Here is a 22,433-nt window from a genome sequence, read left to right as displayed (position 1 = left end):
CCCCTCAGGAGACTGAAAAGCTGCACCATCGAGAGCATGGTTGCATCTCTGCCTGGTATGGCAACTGCTCGGCCTCCAAGACTGCAAGGCACTACGTACAGCCCAGTACATCACCGGGACCAAGCTTCCTGCCATCCAGGGCCTCTATACTAGGCAGTGTCAGAGGAAGGCCCTAAAAATTGTCAGACACTATTCTCTCTGCTACCGCACGGCAAGCGGTACCGGAGTGCCAAGTCTAGGTCCAAGAGGCTTCTAAACAGCGTTTACCCCCAAGCCATAAGACTCCTGAACATCTAATCAAGTGGCTACCCAGACTATTTGCATTGCCCCCGTCTTTCACGCAGCTGCTACTCTCTGTTATTATCTATGCATAGTCACTTTAATAACCTACATGTACATATTACCTCAATTATCTCGACTAACCGGGGACCCCCCCCCCCTCGCACATTGACTCTGTACCGGTACCTCCTGTATATAGTCTCGCTATTGTTATTTTACTGCTGCTCTTTAATTTCTTGTTCCTTTTCTTATTCTTATTCATATTTTTTAAACTGTGTTGTTGGTTAGGGGCTTGTAAGTAAACATTCACTAAGGTCTACATCTGTTGTTTTCACATTCAGTCTATCAGTGATTATGGAAAGTCCCATAGGCTCACATCCATCATTAGGTACTGTAAAGAAATGCTATGCTTGATGTTGTTGGAAGTGGAAGTGGTGCTAGACATCACACTGTGTTCTTGTCCTGGAGAATCCAAGACCAGCTGTAGTGGAGGCTAGGTGGAAACGGACTCTGTTTTCCTGTGTTTTCAGAGAGGTGTGGACACTGGTGATTGAGATGGTGATGAGTACAGACGTCCTGCCATCTCTCTAACCTGTCTGTGTCTGTGTCTGTCAGAGAGCTACAGACCCTGGTGATTGAGATGGTGATGAGTACAGACGTCCTGCCATCTCTCTAACCTGTCTGTGTCTGTCAGAGAGCTGCGGACCCTGGTGATTGAGATGGTGATGAGTACAGACGTCCTGCCATCTCTCTAACCTGTCTGTGTCTTTGTTTGTCAGAGAGCTGCGGACCCTGGTGATTGAGATGGTGATGAGTACAGACATGTCCTGCCATTTCCAGCAGATCAAAAGCATGAGGAACGCCCTGCAGCAGCCTGAGGGGTGAGTGGACTGTCTCTGGACCCTGACCTATGACCCCTAACCTCTGAACCCTTACCCTTAACCCTGGCTCTCTGGACCATGCCTTTCTTTCAAGTTTTTATGTCACATGCACAAGTACAGTGAAATGCCGTTCTTGCAAACTCAAAGCCCAACAATGCAATAATCATGAACAATGTAATACTAGAAAAAACTAACATGAGAAATAAGAATAAGAAATACAAAGTAAGCATACTATAAACAGTACAGGAAATATTTAAAAAGTCAGTTCCTATACCATAGTGTATGTTCATGTTTTTTGTATTTAACATTTATTTAACTAGGCAAGTCAGTTAAGAACAAATTCTTATTTACAATGACGGCCAAACCCGGACGACACTGGGACAATTGTGCACCGCCCTATGGGACTCCCAATCACGGTCGGTTGTGATACAGCCTGGAATCAAACCAGGGTGTCTGTAGTGACACCTCTAGCACTGAGATGCAGTTCCTTAGACCGCGGTTCCTTAGGCCACTCGGGAGCCAATGTGCAGGGATACAGGTGTGATAGAGGTAGATATGTATAGGGGTAAGGTGACTAGGCAACAGGATAATGATTAGCAGTAGCTTGCATGTGAGTGGGTGTGTAGAGTCAGTATAATGTATGTGCATATTATGTGTGAGTGAGTAAATTATGGAGCGAGTGTTTGTGTGTGTGCGTTTGAGTGACAGTTTGAGTGTGTAGGGCCGTGAGTGTGCAACGCTCAATATAGATACAAGGTAAACTCGGTCCATGTAGCTATTTTGTTTGCTATTTATCAGTCGTATTGCTTAGGGATAGAAGCTGTTCAAGAGCCTGTTGGTGTCAGTACCTCTTGCCATGCGGCTGCAGAGAAAATAGTCTATGGCTAAGGTGATTGGGGTCTTTGACCATTTCCGGGCTTTCTTTTCACACTGCCTGATACAGAGGTCCTGGATGGCAGAGAGCTCGGCCCAGTGATGTATTGGCTGTCCACACAACCCTCCGTAGCGCCATGCGATTGATGGGCGGTGCTGTTGCCATACCAAGCAGTGATGCAGCCAGTCAATATGCTCTCAATATTGCAGCTGTAGAACCTTTTCAGGATTTGAGGGCCCATTCCAAACCTTTTCAACCTCCTGAGAGGGAAGAGGCACTGTCATGCCTTCTTCACGAATGCACGTGTGTGTTTGGATCATTTTAAGTCTTTAGTGATTTGCACACTTGGGAACTTGAAGCTGTCTACATGCTCCACTGCCGCCCCGTCGACGTGGATGGGAGCATGCTCGTCCCCCCGTTTCCTGTAGTCCATAATCAGCTCCTTGGTTTTGGTGATGTTGAGGGAGAGGTTGTTGCTTCAGCACAACACTGTCAGGTCACTGACCTCCTCCCTGTAGGCCTACCAACGTTGTCGAAAGCAACTTGATAATGGTTTTAGAGTTATTTGTGGGTGAAAAGGGAGTACAGGAGAGGACTAAGCACACACCCTTGTGGCGCCCCTGTGTTAAGGCTCAGCGTGGTGGAGGTGATGTTGACTACCCTCCCCACCTGGTGTCGGCCCATCAGATTGTCCAGGATCCAGTTGCAGAGGGAGGCGTTCAGACCCAGAGTCCTAAGCTTGGTGACGAGCTTGGAGGGGATAATGGTGTTGAACACTGAGCTGTAGTCAATAAACAGCATTCTCACATAGGTATTCCTCTTATCTAGGTGGGTGAGGGCAATGTGGAGAGCAATTGAGATTGCGTCAATGGATCTGTTGGGGCGGTATGCAAATTGGAGTGGGTCTAGGGTGTCTGGGATGGTGGAGTTAATGAGTGCCATAACCAGCCCCTCAAAGCACTTCATGATTACAGATGTGAGAGCTAGAGGGCAGTAATCATTGGGGTGTGAAGCCTTAGAGTTCTTAGGAACAGGGATGACTGTGGTCATCTTAAAACATGTGGGAATTACAGACAGGGACAAGAAGAGGTTGAAAATTACAGTGAATATGCCTGCCAGCTGTTCTGCGCATGCTCTGAGAACGCGCCCTAGAACGTGCCTTCAATCCTATATGTTTGTGTGTGTGAGTGCGTCACTCTTTCTCAGTGTATAATTTTGTGTGTTAGCTGATGTACTGTTGTATCTACAGAGTAGACAAGGCTAAAGCCCTATCTCTGATGCTGCATGCAGCTGACATCAGTCACCCAGCCAAGGCCTGGAAGCTGCACTACCGATGGACACAGGCCCTGATGGAGGAGTTCTTCCGACAGGTACAGTACCAGCATAGTCCCACCACTACAGTGTGTAGTCACTGACAGAAACCATGGAAGAGGGAAACTTTAGTGTTTCAGCACTGTATTCTGTATGTATCCAATCCTAATTAAACTTGTATTGTTAAGGAAATGGGACACCATTCTGATAGCTTCAGGGATATCTTCACTCGGATGAACTGGTTATGTTATACAGAGCATTATGGGTATTGTAGTACATAATGCTACAGTATACAGTAACCTGCCATTCTACATTGGTATGGTTACCAAGGCTGGTGTTGTTGATTTCTTACAGGGCGATAAAGAGGTTGAGTTAGGGCTGCCATTCTCTCCTCTGTGTGATCGTAAAGCTACCATGATCGCACAGTCACAAATAGGTGAGCATCACACCCTGTTATTGGCCTCACTGTGAGCGGTTTCATTCAGGATGGGTTTGTATTCTCCGACAGGCCATAGCTCAAATGGGCCACCATGTGGACATTTGAGAAAGTATTTCATATTTTTCCCTTGATATGATAAAGCATGGGAATCTACACTGCCTGTCTTCATAAATTATTGTTACATCACACACACATGTTTTACTCTCGTTTCTCTGAAAACTATAATCTTCAGTGTGAGCGAGTCATGCCTGATTTTCTTCTCAAATGTTTGTCTGTCTCGCAGGGTTCATTGACTTCATAGTGGAACCCACATTCTCTGTGTTGGTGGACACGACCGAGAAGATCATTACCCCTCTAATAGAGGATACCTTAAAGTCACATGATACTGGCGTACGCAGGTCAAGGTGGGACACATTCCTAATATTATACACACTATGACCCTGCTGGTCATCTATGAACATTTGAACATCTTGGCCATGTTCTGTTATAATCTCCACCCGGCACAGCCAGAAGAGGACTGGCCCTCCCTCATAGCCTGGATCCTCTCTAGGTTTATTCCTAGGTTCTGGCCTTTCTAGGGAGTTTTTCCTAGCCACCCTGTTTCTTCACCTGCATTGCTTGCTGTTTGGGGTTTTAGGCTGAGTTTCTGTACAGCACTTTGTGACATCAGTGATGTAAGAAGGGCTTTATAAATACATTTGGTTGATTGATTTGAAATCACAGTTTTCCCAGTTTAACATGTCTGACAGAATCAACATGCATCAGTAGGCTTACCACTTTCTCGATCTTCAGTCTCTATGGTCGATCGAAGTTGTGGAATAAGCAACCAAGTCTTACTCCAGTATTTTCTGTTCTATTTAATTGATGTCCATATTAGGACATCCTCACAAGGAGTTGGTGTCATGTATTTGACAGAATAGACTGTGTTTCTATTCTGTTGCTCAGTTTGACGGGTAGTGGGTCGGTGACGGTGGTAGAGTCAGTCCAGAAACATAGTGGCCGAGGATCCAGCCAGGGGGTTGACCAGGGGCTCACTACAGACTATAGCCTGACTGGCATCGACCTGAAACGGATCAGACACACATTGGCAGAGGTCATCCAACACAACAAAGACCGATGGAAGGAGCTCTCTGTACAAGGTATAGTTGTCTTTTTGTTGTTGCTCTTCTTCATCTTTTTCTTCCTTGTCTTCTTCAGTCTCATGAATACCTTTCCTTCTTTCAGTGTTATGTTCTTTACATTGTCATAAGTCTATGTATGACATTATATGTTCTTTTTGCTTGTGTTCTCGTTTCCTCAGAGTTGGCGAGTAAAGAGCGAGCTGAGTTGAACACTGACCCAGAGGAGATGGAGGAGTCCCAGATGAAAACAGAGGTTACATTGACTCACACCAGCCCTGAGAGACACAGCCAGGAGCTCCAATCAGAGCCCTTCAATGAACTGATGAACAACACAAACTCCAATAACTCTTCCCAGGAGGACTCAGAGCTGGACCACCATCCTCACAGTTCTCTGTCCCCGTGTGAGGATAAAGAGACAACATCACCTGGTTCCATCACTCCTGAACGCCTACCATGGAACGGTAGGAATGTTAGCTAGCGATATGATACATGACACAATATACAATACAACAAATGCAACATAATGTAGTGCAACGTAACAGAACACAGTACAATATCACAGTGAAACCTACCAATGTCATGTCTTTTTATAATTCTGTGTCCTGTCCGTAGGCTATAGCTATGTAGTATTTCTCTCATCTCTAGAATCGTATTGTCAGTCACAACGATCTGTGACCAAGTGTCCAAGAGAGAACTGCGGAGTGGAGGGTTGTCAAGGTTACAGCTGTGTGATTCTGTGTTGTCATGGTAACTGTTGTTGCTTGCAGGAGCAGGCCCTGGGGCAGTCCTTGAGTCAGGGGAGGAGTCTCTTCAGAGCCCTTGATTCTGATAAGCGACCCAACAATGCTGCCACTTCCTGATTTTTATTCTACTTTACCTTCATGTAACGAGGCAAGTCAGTTAAGAACAAATTATTATTTACAATGATGGCCTATCCCGGCCAAACCCTAACGACACTGGGCCAATTGTTTGCCGCCCCTGATTCACCATATTTGTTTGTTAGCTTTTTTTATTGTAAATTTGTTCTGATTGATTTTATTTCCAGTCTGTTATTGTATTGTTATTTATTAAAGATGGGGATCTTCTTGCTCCTCTTTGCACCACAAGTAGTTTGTGTCTATATTCATTCTCTCTTCTCTTTCAGATGGGTTTGTATGGTACATTAGGACGATCACGGTTCTTAATTGCAACAGTGTGTGTTCTCTCTTGATCTCATGCTAGACAAACATATTTTACCCTAGAGTAGAACTGGAATGGTTGCCGACAGCTACACACACTGAGTATGATTGGTTGTGCAGTGCCTAATATTACCCACTTGGGGGTGCTGTTTTATTCCTTTCCCATTGTAATGTAGTTAATGTACACCCTCTCTGTTTGACACAATAAATACACTGACTACATGTAAGAGAAAAATGTTTTATTTTGTGTTATGAAATCTTCCCACGATTAATTTGAGAACAATTAGCCTACTAAAATAATCCTGCCTGAAATTGAGAGGGTTTGGCATTATTTGCAGGTGATGTTTCTCTGCTACACTATAGGTCCACAATGCGTTAGACATCTGAAATGTACAGGTTTTGCCAACAGTTCATTCAAGAATGAACTTTATTATTTGGTCACATGTGCAATGCATCAGCCTTTCATAGGATAGGACTCAGACACTCCAAACACCAGTGAGCGAAAGAAATCAAATAAATTGTAGGACTCCTTTGTTTGTGCAGTACCTTAAGAGTGGTAAACAAGTCTAACAATTCATACCTAGCCCAGTTTCTGTATAAAATACTACAAAAATATCAAGTCAATCTATGTGAAATATGTTTTTACATGAGACAGACACAAGGAGATGCATTGTTATTTTCTGTTTAAAGAAAACAAACAAAAATCTGTATATGTTCAGATATATTTTCACTGCATAACAGCCAGTATTGCTGTTCATATATACTCTCTTATTACAATATCTAACAATAATTAACCAACTAAGAGTGAGATACAGTACAGACAAATGAATGACATTGTCCTTTATTGATCTCAACAACGCATGGCTGAATAAAATGGATTCCCAGGTTAGAAATGATAACCTGATAGTTTAGCATCATCTCTTACCAAGAGTTCATTACCCATTCATGTGTTTGAACCATCAGAAACATGGCCAACAGTTTTGTCTGCTCCTCACGCTTCACTTTGGATCCTACTTCTTCTTGGTATCTTCTTCCTCCTCCTTCTCTTCCTCCTCAGGGAAGGAGAGCTTTGATTTGCTCTTGAGCAGCTTGACCCCTGGGAATTGGACAGACAGAGTGCTGTAGGGTCATATCAGAGAGATCAATAACTAAGAAACAGTCGCAGTATGTTCTAACAGCTCCTCACACAGGCACACACTGTGTCCTGTTCTAATACGCTACAGAGGATGATGATGGTGTGTGTGTGCAAGTATGATGCTGTTTGTGTCAGCACAGTGGTCAAATGTAATCTGTCCTGTGACTGGAACACTCCTCCCTGCAGCTAAGCCACAGCACAGAGAAGACGTCCATGTGTATGGAGATCTTTAAACGCTTTGGTCTATATCCGTTAACTATGACCAACATCAAGGCATTGACAGTAGTGTGACCAACTAGATTTGACAGTGTGAACTGATTCGCCCTCACAACCTCAACCACAGTGGTGAGCTGTATCTGCAGCTTTACATGTTCTGTAAAGGAAACAACACGAACCTGAGCCAGGCCCACATTATTTGCCTGTAGCCTTCCACATAAGCTACAGTCCAGTTCGACTAGACTTTCATATCAGGTACAGTGTGTTGCTGTGAGGGCCTTACCTGGAATGAAGGGAGGCTGGTGCTGGTAGGGGGTGTCTTTGCGCCTCGGTGTGTCTGCCAGTCGTGGCAGGGCCCCTGATAGCTCCTCTGCTAGGGCCAGCGTGTCTGTGTGAGTCTTGGCCAGTCTGGTAGGAGGCAGGCTGTCTCTGTCCTCACCATGGCCTCTAGAGCAGTCTGTGGACACACAGTATGGAACCTAAATAAATGGTGCTATAATACTTCACTTTAAAAGGTCCAATGCAGCCATTTTTATCTCAATATCAGATCATTTCTAGGTACTTTCTAGGTATGGTTATTACCATACTGTAATCATTTTCAATTCAAATCGTAAAAACAAACAAAAAAGCTTCTTAGCAAAGAGCAATTTCTCTGTCGGAGGGTTTGTGTGGGGAGGGGAAAACAGAAAATTAGCTGTTATTGGCATACAGGTTTGGAACTCTTATTAGTCGATTTAATTAATTTACCACATGGTGATGTCACTGAAATTTCAGGCGGTTTTTCAATCTCCAAAGCCGATGTGGGTAAGACCATTACAGGTTAACATTCACAAGGATTACCAGAACGCTTACTCAGAGCTTGCGCTGACCAGCTGGCAAATGTCTTCCCTGACATTTTCAACCTCTCCCTGACCCAGTTTGTAATACCTACATGTTTCAAACAGACCACCATAATCCCTGTGCCCAAGAAGCCAATGCTTTGAAAGGCTGGTCATGGATCACATCAACACCATCATACCAGACACCCTGGACCCACTCCAATTTGCATACCCCCCCCCGCCAACAGATCCACAGATGACACAATTTATATTGCACTCCACACTGCCCTCTCCCACTTGGACAAGATGAACACCTATGACTAAAGCTCATGGTTCAACATAATAGTGCCATCAAAGCTCATCACTCAGGTACCTGGGACTGAACACCTCCCTCTACAACTGGATCCTGGACTTCCTGACGGGCCGCCCCAAGGTGGTGATGGTAGGCAACAACACATCCGCCATGCTGACCCTCAACACGGGGCCACTCAGAGGTGCGTGCTTAGTCCCCTCCTGTACTCCCTGTTCACAACTGCATGACTCCAACACCATCATTAAGTTTGCTGATGACACAACAGTGGTAGGCCTAACCCCATAAGACGATGAGACAGCCTATAGAGAGAAGGTCAGAGACCTGGCAGTATGGTGCCAGGACAACAACCTCTTCCTCAATGTCAGCAAGATAAAGAGCTGATCGTGGACTACAGGAAATTTGAGGGCCAAGCACGCCCCCACTCACATCAACGTTCCTCTGTGTCCATATAACTAAGGATCTATCATGGTCTAAACACACCAACACAGTCGTGTTGTCGTGCCCTCTTTACCGCTTCCCCCTCAGGAGGCTGAAAAGATTTGGTTCTCAGATCCTCTAACATTTCTACAGCTGCACCATTGAGAGCATCTTGACTAGCTACATCACTACTTGGTATGGCAACTGCTTGGCATCCAACCGCAAGACGCTACAGAGTGTAGTGCGAATTGCCCAGTACATCACAGGGGCCGAGCTTTCTGCCATCCAGGATCTCTCTACCAGGCGGTGTCAGAGGAAGGCCCTAACAATTGTCAGACTCCAGCCACCCAAGTCATAGACTGTTCTCTCTGCTACCACACGGCAAGCAGTACAGATGCACCAAGTCTGGAACAAACAGGATCCTGACAGCGTCTACCACCAAGCCATAAGACTGCTAAATAGTTAGTTCAATTGTTAACCAAATAGCTACCCAGACTATAATTATTATTATTATTTTTAAAAACCTTTTATTCATTTAGCAGACATTTATCCAGAGTGACTTACAGGAGTAATTAGGGTTAAGTGCCTTGCGCAAGGGCACATCGACAGATATTTCACCCAGTCAGCTCAGTGATCCGAACCAGTGACCATCCCAACGCTCTTAACTGCAAGACTATCTGCCACCCTGCTGCTGCTACTGTTGATCTACCTGTTGCCTAGTCACTTTATTCCTAGTTATATGTACATATCTACCTCAATTACCGCATATGGACTCAGTACTGATACCCGTTGTATATAGCCAGGTTATCATTACTCATTGTGTATCTGTTATTACTTTGTTATTACTTTTCTATTATCTTCTCTCTGCATTGTTGGAAAGGTCCCGTAAGTAAGCATTTCACTGTTAGTCTCTACACCTGTTGTTTACAAAGCATCTGACTAATACAATTTGACTTGATGATTTGAACAGTGCTTACACTAAAATGGCATTATCATAATTTTCACAATTTCATAGTATTATTCCAACCTCATAGTATGGAAATATATAAAATACAGAAATCATGTTTTTGATTGGACTGGGCATTTCATTTATTTGACCATCTGTTACAACAGAAAGTGGTCTCCTGCTGTGCTCTGAACTGGAGCATATTCCGCATTCAACTGAATTCAAGGCCATTGAGCCTAAAGGCTTTTGGCCATTGGATATTGTTTGGCCATGCTGGATATATTCTAATCCACCCCCTAATTAACAAGACAAATGTGTAATGAAAACTGCAATAATTATTACAATAATATAGTTGCTATCTAATTGGACCAAGAATAGGCTGCTGTGTTCAAATTAGTTTATTTTGTGTCCATAGTCCTTGTTGCACCACCTGACTAGTGACTATCCATTTGAGGGATGGGATGGTGTAGCTCTCTTTGTGCACTATCTGACTATCCATTTGAGAGTCTTATAACAGGAGGATGATATAACTCCCAATCAATCAATATCTAATGTAGATGTATATATAGAGAGTAGCCATGGCCTTTCCAGGAAATAGCTACCTCTATGAGTCAGCAAGCAGTTACTCTGTCACACGCTTCAGTGGGCTCTGTTTAAATATAATGCTGACCACAGACAATACACCCAGTGTTTCCTACTCTCCAGAATAAAAGGAGAATATGAACCAATGTCCCCTGTGCTGTCTTGACGGCAAAGCTTGTAAATGCAAAGGTTTGTGTTGAAAAAAATGGTGTGAGTGACGACCTGTACCTTTCATGGTGGGCGGAATGTAGACGCTGTGTTTTCTCTGAGCGGGAGATGTCCCTGCACTCTGGGTCTGGTGTAGAGAGATGGAGGGAGAAAAAAAGAACCGCATGAGAAACAACAAGCAGAGATCCCATTTCACTGAAGCTATTTCAGGAGCCAGGCCATCTCAGGTAATCAATGACAACTGCATCAGATAGACATGCCACCTCATAGAACCATAGACTGCTGCTAGGGAGCATCCTGATAATGTTGTTCTTTGACTTTTATTTCTGCTTTTAAACAGAGCAAGGTAAACAGAGTGATCTACCTCTCCTTGATGACTTGTAGTCTGCTTGTCATCTGTGTGAGAGAAAAGCAGACATGAGTTATAGTACATTTGTCAGTTTAGCTAAAATTGTCAGCCTTAAAAAAGGAAAGAGGGATACCTAGTCAGCTGTACAACTGAATGCATTCAACCCAACCCCTCTGAATCAGAGAGGTGCGGGGGGCTGCCTTGCTCAGGGGCAGAATTACACATTTTTACCTCAGTTTGGGGATTCGATCCAGCAACCTTTCGGTTACTGAACTAGCGCTCTAACCACTAGGCTACCTGTCGCCCCAAAAAAGGAACGTCAATCGAGGGGAAGTTAGAGCAAACCATAAGCAAACCATGATTTCCATAAGCTCACTGAAAACACACACTAACACATGGTTATGTTAAGAGTTTTGCATGTTTTTCTGTATCCTACCTTACTCAACCCTTGGTTAGAATCTGTGTGCTGAGGTTCTGCTGGAACATTGTATTTAATCTGTGTGATGTGACTACAGTGGGAGAGCTGTAATGTTCATCGTGATGAGCTCATGGCTGAGAGAGTTTATGGTTCAGTGTCCAGATCACTGCTAACCTCCGGCTGTAATGGCTTGGTTTGCTCTAACTTCCCCTCCATTGACGTTTCTCTGAATTGAAGTTGATCTTAGAAATTACAACCAGGGGGGATTCATATCACCATGAACATCACAGCTGGAGCAAAACACCAATAATTCAATAAGTTATTGAATGAATGGCACTGGACAACAGACGTAGCCTGAAAATCCAGACTGAATTCAGCTCCATCACATTTGTAGTGCATAAACGGAAGACAGCACAAACATGTGAACCACATTAACATGACTATTTTGTTGAATGAATAGCATGGGTCAACACACAAGCCCTGTATTATACAGATGCTGGATCTTACTTTGATCACTCTTTTGCTGCTAAGAATTTTTCCTGCACCTCAGGAAATGCAGATGAGCTTTGTGATTTCCATAAGCTCACTGAAAACCCACACTAACACATGGTTATGTTAAGAGTATTGCATGTTTTTCTGTATCCTACTATTGACCAGCTAATAGCCTAACCGCGATCAAGCAACATTTTCGACTAAACGTTCAAATCCTGTTGCTGCAGGATTGTTTTGCCGTGACAATATACAGTACCAGTCAGAGGTTTGGACACACCTACTCATCATTCCAGGGTTTTTCTTTATTTTTAATATTTTCAACATTGTATAATAATAGTGAAGACATCACAACTATGAAATGGTACATATGGAATCATGTAGTAATGAAAAAAAAGTGTTAAACAAATCTAAATAAACACTACCGTTCAACAGTTTGGGGTCACTTAGAAATGTCTTTGTTTTTGAAAGAAAAGCACATTTTTTGTCCATTAAAATAAGATAACATTGAACAGAAATACCGTGTAGACATTGTTAATTAGCCTTTTAAAATGATAAACTTGGACGAGCTAACACAACATGCCATTGGAACACAGGAGTGATGGTTGCTGATAATGGGCCTCTGTACGCCTGTCTAGATATTTCATAGGAAATCAGCAGTTTCCAGTTACAATAGTCATTTACAACATTAACAATGTCTACACTGTATTTCTAATCAATTTCATGTTATTTTAATGGACAAAAAATATATATATATAAAAAATAAAAAAAATAATTTATAAGTGACGCCAAACCTTTTAACAGTACTTTATTTTATATTTGAGATTCTTCAAAGTAGCCAGCCTTTGCCTTGAGGACAGATTTGCACATTCTCAACCAGCTTCATGAGGTGGAATGCATTTCAATTAACAAGTGTGCCTTGTAAATTTGTGGAATTTCTTTCCTTCTTAAATGCGTTTGAGCCTATCAGTTGTGTTGTGACAAGGTAGGGGTGGTATACAGAAGATAGCCCTATTTGGTAAAAGACCAAATCCATATTATGGCAAAAACTCAAATAGCTCAAATAAGCAAAGAGAAATGACAGTCCATCATTACTTCACGACATGAAGGTTAGTCAATACGGAAAATTTCAAGAACTTTGAAAGTTTCTTCAAGTGCAGTCACAAAAACCATCAAGTGCTATGATGAAACTGGCTCTCATGAGGACCGCCACAGGAAAGGAAGACAGAGATTTACCTCTGCTGCAGGGGATAAGTTCATTAGTTACCAGCCTCGTAAATTACAGCCCAAATAAATGTTTCAGAGTTCAAGTAACAGACACATCTCAAAATCAACTGTTCAGAGGAGACTGCGTGAATCAGGCCTTCATGGTTGAATTGCTGCAAAGAAACCACTACTAAAGGACACCAATAATAAGAAGAGACTTGCTTGGGCCAAGAAACATGAGCAATGCACATTAGTCCAAATGTGAGATTGTTGGTTCCAACCGCCGTGTCTTTGTGAGACGCAGAGTAGGTGAACGGATAATCTCTGCATGTGTGGTTCCCACTGTGTATTGGCTATTTGACCAAGAAAGAGAGTGATGGAGTGCTGCATCAGATGTCCTGGCCTCCACAATCACCCGACCTCAACCCAATTGAGATGGTTTGGGGATGAGTTGGACCGCAGAGTGAAGGAAAAGCAGCCAATAAGTGCTCAACATATGTGGGAAGTCCTTCAAGACTGTTTGAAAAACATTCCAGGTGAAGCTGGTTGAGAGAATGCCAAGAGTGTGCAAAGCTGTCATCAAGGCAAAGGGTGGATACTTTGAATAATCTAAAATAAAACATTTTGATGTCTTCACTATTATTCTACAATGTGGAAAATAGTAAAAAATAAAGAAAAACCCTTGAATGAGTAGGTGTGTCTAAACTTTTGACTGGGACTGTAGATTAAATTAAGATCCTACATCTGTATGTAGTTCTCTGTGGCCAACACTGTACATGAACTGACATCAAAACATGTGGAGCACATTAACATGACCACGGGTGTTGTTTGAATGGCACAACAGACAAGCATTGGATGTGACTACAAACAGCTAAACATGCAGAGCACATGATATGTATTGGACAAAAATTCAACCTTGTACTGTAGGCCTATGTTGTATTCTAAGGCCAACACAGTACATGAACTAATGGCAGCAGCAAAACATGTGGACCACATTATCAGCATGTTACTACCATATAACACATCACCTCACAACAATAGCTGAATGAAGTCAGTGTGTCTCGGACCATCAAGCCTACGGGCATGGGAGGGTGATGACGTCATAGTCTCCACTGTAGTGGGCAGGGAAAAAGTGCACTGGCATTCCCTGGGGTCATGTAAGGCTGCTATGACACTTTACAATGCATCTATAACACTATACATCCTCTGTGACACCCTTCAATCCAGCCACTGTTATAGGACACCAGTCATACTACTAGGTCTGCGTCCAAGGAAAATGACCAGCTGTTTTTACACAAGAGGAGAGAGATGAAGAGCTGATGGCAAAATCAACAGTGAGCCTTATAAAAAGCTAAAATGGCAAAAGGGAGAGTCTTGTATTAGCTATTTCCAGGTCCATGGGTTTCACACATTATCTCTGTTAGGGAGAGTGTTCAATTAAAGCCATGGGCACTGCAGCTCAAAATATATTGATAGCACATCTGGTTCTCAATGATAAAATTCTGATTCAGGACACCCAATAATCCAAAGACACAACACTACAGTAAGGTTCAGTATTAACCTTCAGAAGTGGCCTCTCTCCAAGAGACACAGTTTGGATGACATTCACAGGGAAATATCAGCAAGACAAAGAGCTGCTTGTAGCTGAAATAATGGCTGTGAATGAATAGGGTCCCACGCACACCACCTACAGTATGCAGCCCACATACACAGACAGAGTTGAGCAAAACGAGTTTCACTCGACTACACTACACCATCCATTCTCATTCACAGCACACAGCCAGTAACTCCCAATGGGATCTCTCAGGATAATGTAATGGTAAAAGGTCAGATAGCATAAATACTATCAACAACTTTGACAAGACAACTAGGCTGGAGGAAACTGTCCATACGCCCATGGAGACATAGAGAATAGAGGGATAGAGGAATGGAGAGATGGAAGGAGGGATGGAACCAGGGTCATGGTGGGAACAGAGCTGTCACATTGGCAGTGGTTACCTACGCCTGCCATAAAACACAGACCTGGCACTGAGGAGACAGAAATACATGCACCCAGCCAAGGATAAAGAAATCAATGGATAAAATGAAAGGGTGGGTCTGTGATGTAACACACACACATTCATACATTCTGACTATGTAATGCCTCTAAAGCTGGCTCCTGGATGAAGGTCCTGCGACTGGCTTCTGTCAGACAATTTAATTGCCACCCAGTAGATTTGAGTTAGCTAGTTTGTCACAAACAGGAACGTCCCAAATAGCACCCTACTCTCTACATGGTGCACTACTTTTGACCAGATCCTTATGGGCCCTGGTCAATAGTAATGCACTATAAAGGGAATATGGTGCTATTTGGGACGTAGCCAAGAACACCCCTTACCCTCTGCCAAAAACTCTCTCTGAGGAGAATATGGGCCAGCACACCCTCCATCAATTAACAGTACCAACCCTTTCCCTTCCTCTGCACAATGGGATAAATAAAACCTGTGTGTTCATACTGATGATTCAGTACAATGGGATAAATAAAACCTGTGTATTCATACTGGTGATTCAGTACAATGGGATAAATAAAACCTGTGTGTTCATACTGATGATTCAGTACAATGGAATAAATAAAACCTGTGTGTTCATACTGATGATTCAGTACAATGGGATAAATAAAACCTGTGTATTCATACTGATGATTCAGTACAATGGGATAAATAAAACCTGTGTATTCATACTGATGATTCAGTACAATGGGATAAATAAAACCTGTGTGTTCATACTGATGATTCAGTACAATGGGATAAATAAAACCTGTGTATTCATACTGGTGATTCAGTACAATGGGATAAATAAAACCTGTGTATTCATACTGATGATTCAGTACAATGGGATAAATAAAAACCTGTGTATTCATACTGATGATTCAGTACATTGGGATAAATAAAACCTGTGTATTCATGCTGATGATTCAGTACAATGGGATAAATAAAACCTGTGTATTCATACTGATGATTCAGTACAATGGGATAAATAAAACCTGTCTGTTCATACTGATGATTCAGTACAATGGGTAGAAATTCACCCTGTACAGTGGGGCAAAAAAGTATTTAGTCAGCCACCAATTGTGCAAGTTCTCCCACTTAAAAAGATGAGAGGCCTGTAATTTTCATCATAGGTACACTTCAACTATGACAGACAAAATTAGAAAAAAAATCCAGAAAATCACATTGTAGGATTTTAATGAATTTATTTGCAAATTATGGTGGAAAATAAGTATTTGGTCACCTACAAACAAGCAAGATTTCTGGCTCTCACAGACCTGTAACTTCTTCTTTAAGAGGCTCCTCTGTCCTCCACTCGTTATCTGTATTAATGGCACCTGTTTGAACTTGTTATCAGCATAAAAGACACCTGTCCACAACCTCAAACAGTCCCACTCCAAACTCCACTATGGCCAAGACCAAAGAGCTGTCAAAGGACACCAGAAACAAAATTGTAGACCTGCACCAGGCTGGGAAGACTGAATCTGAAATAGGTAAGCAGCTTGCTTTGAAGAAATCAACTGTGGGAGCAATTATTAGGAAATGGAAGACATACAAGACCACCGATAATCTCCCTCGATCTGGGGCTCCACACAAGATCTCACCCCGTGGGGTCAAAATGATCACAAGAACGGTGAGCAAAAATCCCAGAACCACACGGGGGGACCTAGTGAATGACCTGCAGAGAGCTGGGACCAAAGTAACAAAGTGTACCATCAGTAACACACTACGCCGCCAGGAACTCAAATCCTGCAGTGCCAGACATGTCCCCCTGCTTAAGCCAGTACATGTCCAGGCCCGTCTGAAGTTTGCTAGAGAGCATTTGGATGATCCAGAAGAAGATTGGGAGAATGTCATATGGTCAGATGAAACCAAAATATAACTTTTTGGTAAAAACTCAACTCGTCGTGTTTGGAGGACAAAGAATGCTGAGTTGCATCCAAAGAACACCATACCTACTGTGAAGCATGGGGGTGGAAACATCATGCTTTGGGGCTGTTTTTCTGCAAAGGAACCAGGACGACTGATCCGTGTAAAGGAAAGAATGAATGGGGCCATGTATCGTGAGATTTTGAGTGAAAACCTCCTTCCATCAGCAAGGGCATTGAAGATGAAAAGTGACTGGGTCTTTCAGCATGACAATGATCCCAAACACACCACCCGGGCAACGAAGAAGTGGCTTCGTAAGAAGCATTTCAAGGTCCTGGAGTGGCCTAGCCAGTCTCCAGATCTCAACCCCATAGAAAATCTTTGGAGGGAGTTGAAAGTCCATGTTGCCCAGCAACAGCCCCAAAACATCACTGCTCTAGAGGAGATCTGCATGGAGGAATGGGCCAAAATACCAGCAACAGTGTGTGAAAACCTTGTGAAGACTTACAGAAAACATTTGACCTCTGTCATTGCCAACAAAGGGTATATAACAAAGTATTGAGATAAACTTTTGTTATTGACCAAATACTTATTTTCCACCATTATTTGCAAATAAATTCATTAAAATCCTACAATGTGATTTTCTGGATTTTTTTTCCCTCATTTTGTCTGTCATAGTTGAAGTGTACCTATGATGAAAATTACAGGCCTCTCATCTTTTTAAGTGGTTGAACTTGCACAATTGGTGGCTGACTAAATACTTTTTTGCCCCACTGTACATACCTATCTATCAAACCTCTCTTCTAGACACGCACATACGCGCGTGCAAGGCCTGCAAAAATCCACCCAGACACGAACACACTGTTCAGGCCACCCAGCACCTCACAGAACACACACATACTCACATGCACACAAATGCACAAGCACACACAAACGGATGATTTATCAAACCCTGTGTGCTGTAAGATATGTGGCCAGCTAGGCTGTGCCAGGTTATGACATGGGGAACAGCGGTCAGATACAACAACACTATCTCATGTCATGACATAACGATAATGATAACCATTCACATCCTGTTCCCCTCAGTGACGTGATGTTGAGTATGACTGTGATGCCTGACTGGGAGCTCTGCTTGCATGCCTTTCTGTTCTGTACTGGGCAGCCTGAACAGTGCGTGTTTGTGTGTCTGGGTGGGTTTTTGCATGCCTTCTGTGCTGGGCTGTACATCAGGCTGGGATCTGGTGTGCAGCTGGGCGATGTGTGTGGAGATGTATGTTTGTCCACGATCACACAGTCAAGTCACACAGGGTAAAGGTCAAGGTCACCAACAGGGTGTTGATGAGGCTAATGAACCAAGCTTTACCCTGGAGGCCAGAAATATCTGATCTCACTGCCTTCCAGACGCAACATAAGGAAATAGTTGGTAGATTGGTGTGTGTCATGTGGTTGAAGGTTGAATTTCTGCTATCTATCAGGTTTGACCTGAATAACGTACCAGTGTTTGATTACAGACAGATACTGTACTCTCTTTTAGAGACCAACCATCTCTTATTTGGTCCTGCTGGTTTCTTCTCCCTGCCTCAGAGTCATCCACAGCTATACCTGGGGAGCTTTCTTTGGCACAGGTCCTCTCAGTCTTACTCTATTATGATCTTTCAAAAGCAGTGGGGAGGAAGGCCAGAGTGTGGACAAGGCAGCCTTTGCTATGACTGTGCTGCAGCCTGCTAGGGTATGGGCTGTGACTGTGGCTAGGTGGCAGGCTGTGCTGGAGGCTGAGCTGTAAGCTGTGGCTGTGTTGTGACTATAGCTGTGCAGTGTTGCAGTCTCCATATGCTGACGCCACAGGGAAGGTATTTGTGCTGATATCACATTGTGACCCTCCATGTTCTGGATCTCTCACTCAAGGTTAGATTCCACTCTCACTGTTTCATGATGACACAACAAAGATAAAAACACTCTCCTTGCCGCCTCCTTTTTAACACACTTCTCGTCACTCCCATTCACCAGGGCTGAGATCACCGTCTATCCATTATTCCCCCCTCAGACATCTTATAGTTTAACACTCCACAAGAAGTCTTCGAGCCCTCATTCAACCCATGTTTACATAACTCCTTTATATCCCACAGCTCTTCGTTAAATGTCAGACAGATCTGAAAGAAAACACTTAGATGATTTACATAAATGAGAGTGAGCCAAATCTCGTTTGTGTTTCTCACTATCAATAATGAGCAAGTTGGGAACAAACAAAAAGTCTCCAAATTCAAACGACCCTCAACAGGAGCACAACGAATCAAAAACCAAACAACTGTCATATGAAGACACACATCATTTCCATGACAGTTTACAGTCATGCTGAGTGTAGCTTGGCAACATTCAGACCACACATTCCATTTCAATACAGGAAACTACCGAAATTCCATTTTCACTGCTTTTCATTGAGGGCAATGTCTATTTCCTGAATTGAATGAGATTAAATTTAAATGGACCCCAACCCGGTTTCTCACACAGGAGAAGTATCTTACTTGCTGCAGTTAGGTCTGGTGGAAGATAGATGGCATGGGTGGCTGGTGTAGGTCTCCTCTTACGGATCTGTTTGGGAGAGACAAGACAGGGCGGGATAGGATAGGGTCGCAGGTCAGGACAGGACAGGGTAGAGCAGGACAGGGCAGAGAGACAGGACAGGGTAGAGAGATGGGGCAGAGAGACATGACAGGGAAAAGTGGTGTTAAAGTGTGGCTCTGAGTATAGCTGGAGACAGACAACAAGCACCAGTCACTGCTGTGTGTGCATGTTTTACAAAGTGATAGACTAGAGTTCAGTAGCAATAAAATCCCTAGTCTAGGTTATGGAGAGGGGTGGGTGTGGAGGTGGTGGGGGGAGTGGGAGAGGTTGGCCAAAGCTTTGGATGAAGCTATTTTTCTATAACCACTATGGTGACAAATAAGGATACAATGGAAATAGTTTAATATGGCACTACACTTTTTCCCCAGGCAATATTCACTTAAGGCACTAAGACATTGCAATAAAGTCTAGAAAACTAAGATTGTGACAAATAATTCCAGAAAGTGGAGGGGGAAAACAAGCCTTCATTCATCTTTCAAGGAGTTCACCATTGTCCATGACATAAAACAGGTTTCCCACACATGCATAACATAAAGCTTATTCTGCCAGTCAGTGTCAAGAGGAGCTAGTCCTTTTAACTCAGATTCCCAGGTTGCAAAAATGCAACAGGTCCTAAACCCATGTCTAACACTACATAGAAATACATCCGAGTCTACGGAGATGAACTAAGTAGCATTTGTTGTGCGTCCTGTCTTTACGATGTGATTATGTAGAAGAAAAAAGAAATTGAGAAAACATTCTGAGCAAGAGCAGGAGGAATTTTGTAAGTGTTGCAATTTTGGCGGGGGCAAAAATGCTTGGGTCTCACAGGGATAAGCCCCACACTCTTTCAGCGAGCCCACCATAACAATATCGTCCCATTACCATGTCATAATGGTAATACATGTATTAACATATCATGTAGAAGTGGATGTTTTCACTTACATGCTCCGATGCCTGAGGGTCCAGCTGACTCTGTCGGACAGGTACAGAAAACTGGATCTTCTTAGGACTGTTGGGCTCCATGTTGTGAGAAGATAGAGAGAAAGATCGAGGAGGGAGGGAAAGTAAGAGAAAGAGAGGAAGAGGGGACTGTGTTGGGAGCAGCTGCACATACTGTAGCAGCAGCAGCCTCTTCTGTTCCTCCCCCTTCCTTATGAGCCCTGTGATAGCTTTAGTGGACAGCCCAGCCTGCCTCTCCCCTGCCCCCGTCAAAGAAAACGAGAGAGAAAGAGAGAGATGCACTCCACCTCACACACTCTTCTAATGTCCAGTCCACTGTAGCAGCCACAGCCAGTCTCCCTTGTCCCCCAGCCCTTGACTCAGACAGACCAACAGCACTCTCTTTAGCCTCTGCTGGGTCAGTTGTTCTATCATTGATGAAAGCCACAGGCCAGTCTGAGTCTCCGATATCTCTCCCCCTCCCTCCCTCCATCTCTCTCTGAGTATCATGACATCATGGCCCAGAAGTGCAATATAATCCCCCGAAGGGACCAGGCAGGCACAATGTTAAATATTGATAACCCAAGTTCAGGAAACCACTGCCCCCTGCTCTCTCCATCTTCCTCCATACTTCTTTCTCTCATTGACCTTGTGCTCGCTTACTCCCCACTCTCCCTCCCTCTCCTTTCCTGAGTGGTATGTGAACCTTGAGACAGTGGAGTTGTCTGAAAAAGGCCTAATATGCTCAATCCCGCAGGCATGTCCTAGTTTATAAATGTATAAATCACTCGTCTATATACACACACACTACCATTCAAATGTTCGGGTCACTTACAAATGTCCTTGTTTTTTTAAAGAAAAGCATTTTTTTTGTCCATTAAAATAACATCGAATTGATCAGAAATACAGTGTAGACATTGTTAATGACTATTGTAGCTGGAAACGGCAGATATTTTATGAAATATCTACATAGGTGTACAGAGGCCCATTATCAGCAACCATCACTCCTGTGTTCCAATGGCACGTTGTGTTAGCTAATCCAAGTTAATCATTTTAAAAGGCTAATTGATCATTAGAAAACCCTTTTGCAATTATGTTAGCACAGCTGAAAATGTTTGTTCTGATTTAAGAAGCAATAAAACTGGCCTTCTTTAGACTAGTTGAGTATCTGGAGCATCAGCATTTGTGGGTTCGATTACAGGCTCAAAATGGCCAGAAACAAAGTCCTTTCTTCTGAAACAAGTCAGTCTATTCTTGTTCTGAGAAATTAAGGCTTATCCACGTGAGAAATTGCCAAGAAACTGAAGATCTCGTACAAAACTAGATGTCTGTGCCCAGTGGGCAACTTTTATAGTATTTTGTTTTGTCGCAATTTGGAAAATAGACCGACAAATATGTTGTTTCCACCAGGCCTGTTAAAAACAAAAAATCCAATATGTAGTTTAATGAATCGCATGGCTGGAAACCTGGTTCATGTTAAAGAAATGCATTTGTGCATATCGGGTCAGAGTGGGAAAACCCTGTGTCCATTTCAGAATGGGATACTGACTCCCATCACCATATATCCTCATATTTCAGATCAGGGGGTTGTGCCAGCTTCCAAATTCAAAAGTCTGCATTTTCAAACCACAAACCCTCCAAATGTTTAATACATCGTTCCACACATTGCTCTAGTCTAGAATGCAGGAAAATACAGGTCAGTTCAAGAGGATGCCATGTTAAAACAGTTTTCTTTACCCCACATTTTTATAAAATCACATACAATAGTTATTGCATTAATCCAAACGATATTATAGCCTTATATGCTTGAATTGGACAGCATTGATGAAATACCAACGCTATAATAGGTGTGTT

At 43.1% G+C, this 22,433-nt stretch overlaps 2 protein-coding genes across 3 annotated transcripts in view; one reads left to right on the top strand and one right to left on the bottom strand.

Moving 5' to 3' along the window:
• The window catches only part of LOC110520320 (dual specificity calcium/calmodulin-dependent 3',5'-cyclic nucleotide phosphodiesterase 1A), a 65,542-nt gene extending 59,531 nt beyond the window's left edge, over positions 1-6,011 (top strand). For both annotated transcript variants that reach the window (XM_021597551.3, XM_021597553.3), the window contains 7 exons: positions 1,059-1,160; positions 3,284-3,404; positions 3,700-3,781; positions 4,068-4,188; positions 4,730-4,923; positions 5,085-5,366; positions 5,673-6,011. In XM_021597551.3, the coding sequence (XP_021453226.1) occupies positions 1,059-1,160; positions 3,284-3,404; positions 3,700-3,781; positions 4,068-4,188; positions 4,730-4,923; positions 5,085-5,366; positions 5,673-5,728 (958 nt within the window). In that variant the 3' untranslated portion in view covers positions 5,729-6,011. The remainder of the gene's footprint in view (positions 1-1,058; positions 1,161-3,283; positions 3,405-3,699; positions 3,782-4,067; positions 4,189-4,729; positions 4,924-5,084; positions 5,367-5,672) is intronic.
• A 296-nt stretch (positions 6,012-6,307) lies between these two features.
• LOC110520321 (protein phosphatase 1 regulatory subunit 1C) lies at positions 6,308-21,123 on the bottom strand. The gene is made up of 6 exons (XM_021597554.3): positions 20,583-21,123; positions 19,559-19,625; positions 11,043-11,074; positions 10,739-10,805; positions 7,718-7,891; positions 6,308-7,179 (listed from the first exon to the last, which is right to left on the bottom strand). Exons 1-6 carry the CDS (start codon positions 20,661-20,663, stop codon positions 7,094-7,096), a joined length of 507 nt encoding a protein of 168 aa, XP_021453229.2. The 5' UTR covers positions 20,664-21,123; the 3' UTR covers positions 6,308-7,093.
• Between the last annotated feature and the right edge of the window lie 1,310 nt (positions 21,124-22,433).

The sequence above is a fragment of the Oncorhynchus mykiss genome, chromosome 3, assembly GCF_057628025.1.
Source record: "Oncorhynchus mykiss isolate SJ-2025 chromosome 3, ASM5762802v1, whole genome shotgun sequence".
Classification (NCBI taxonomy): domain Eukaryota; kingdom Metazoa; phylum Chordata; class Actinopteri; order Salmoniformes; family Salmonidae; genus Oncorhynchus; species Oncorhynchus mykiss.
Note: the sequence above shows the minus strand (reverse complement) of the source record. Positions and strands in the feature narration are given on the sequence as shown.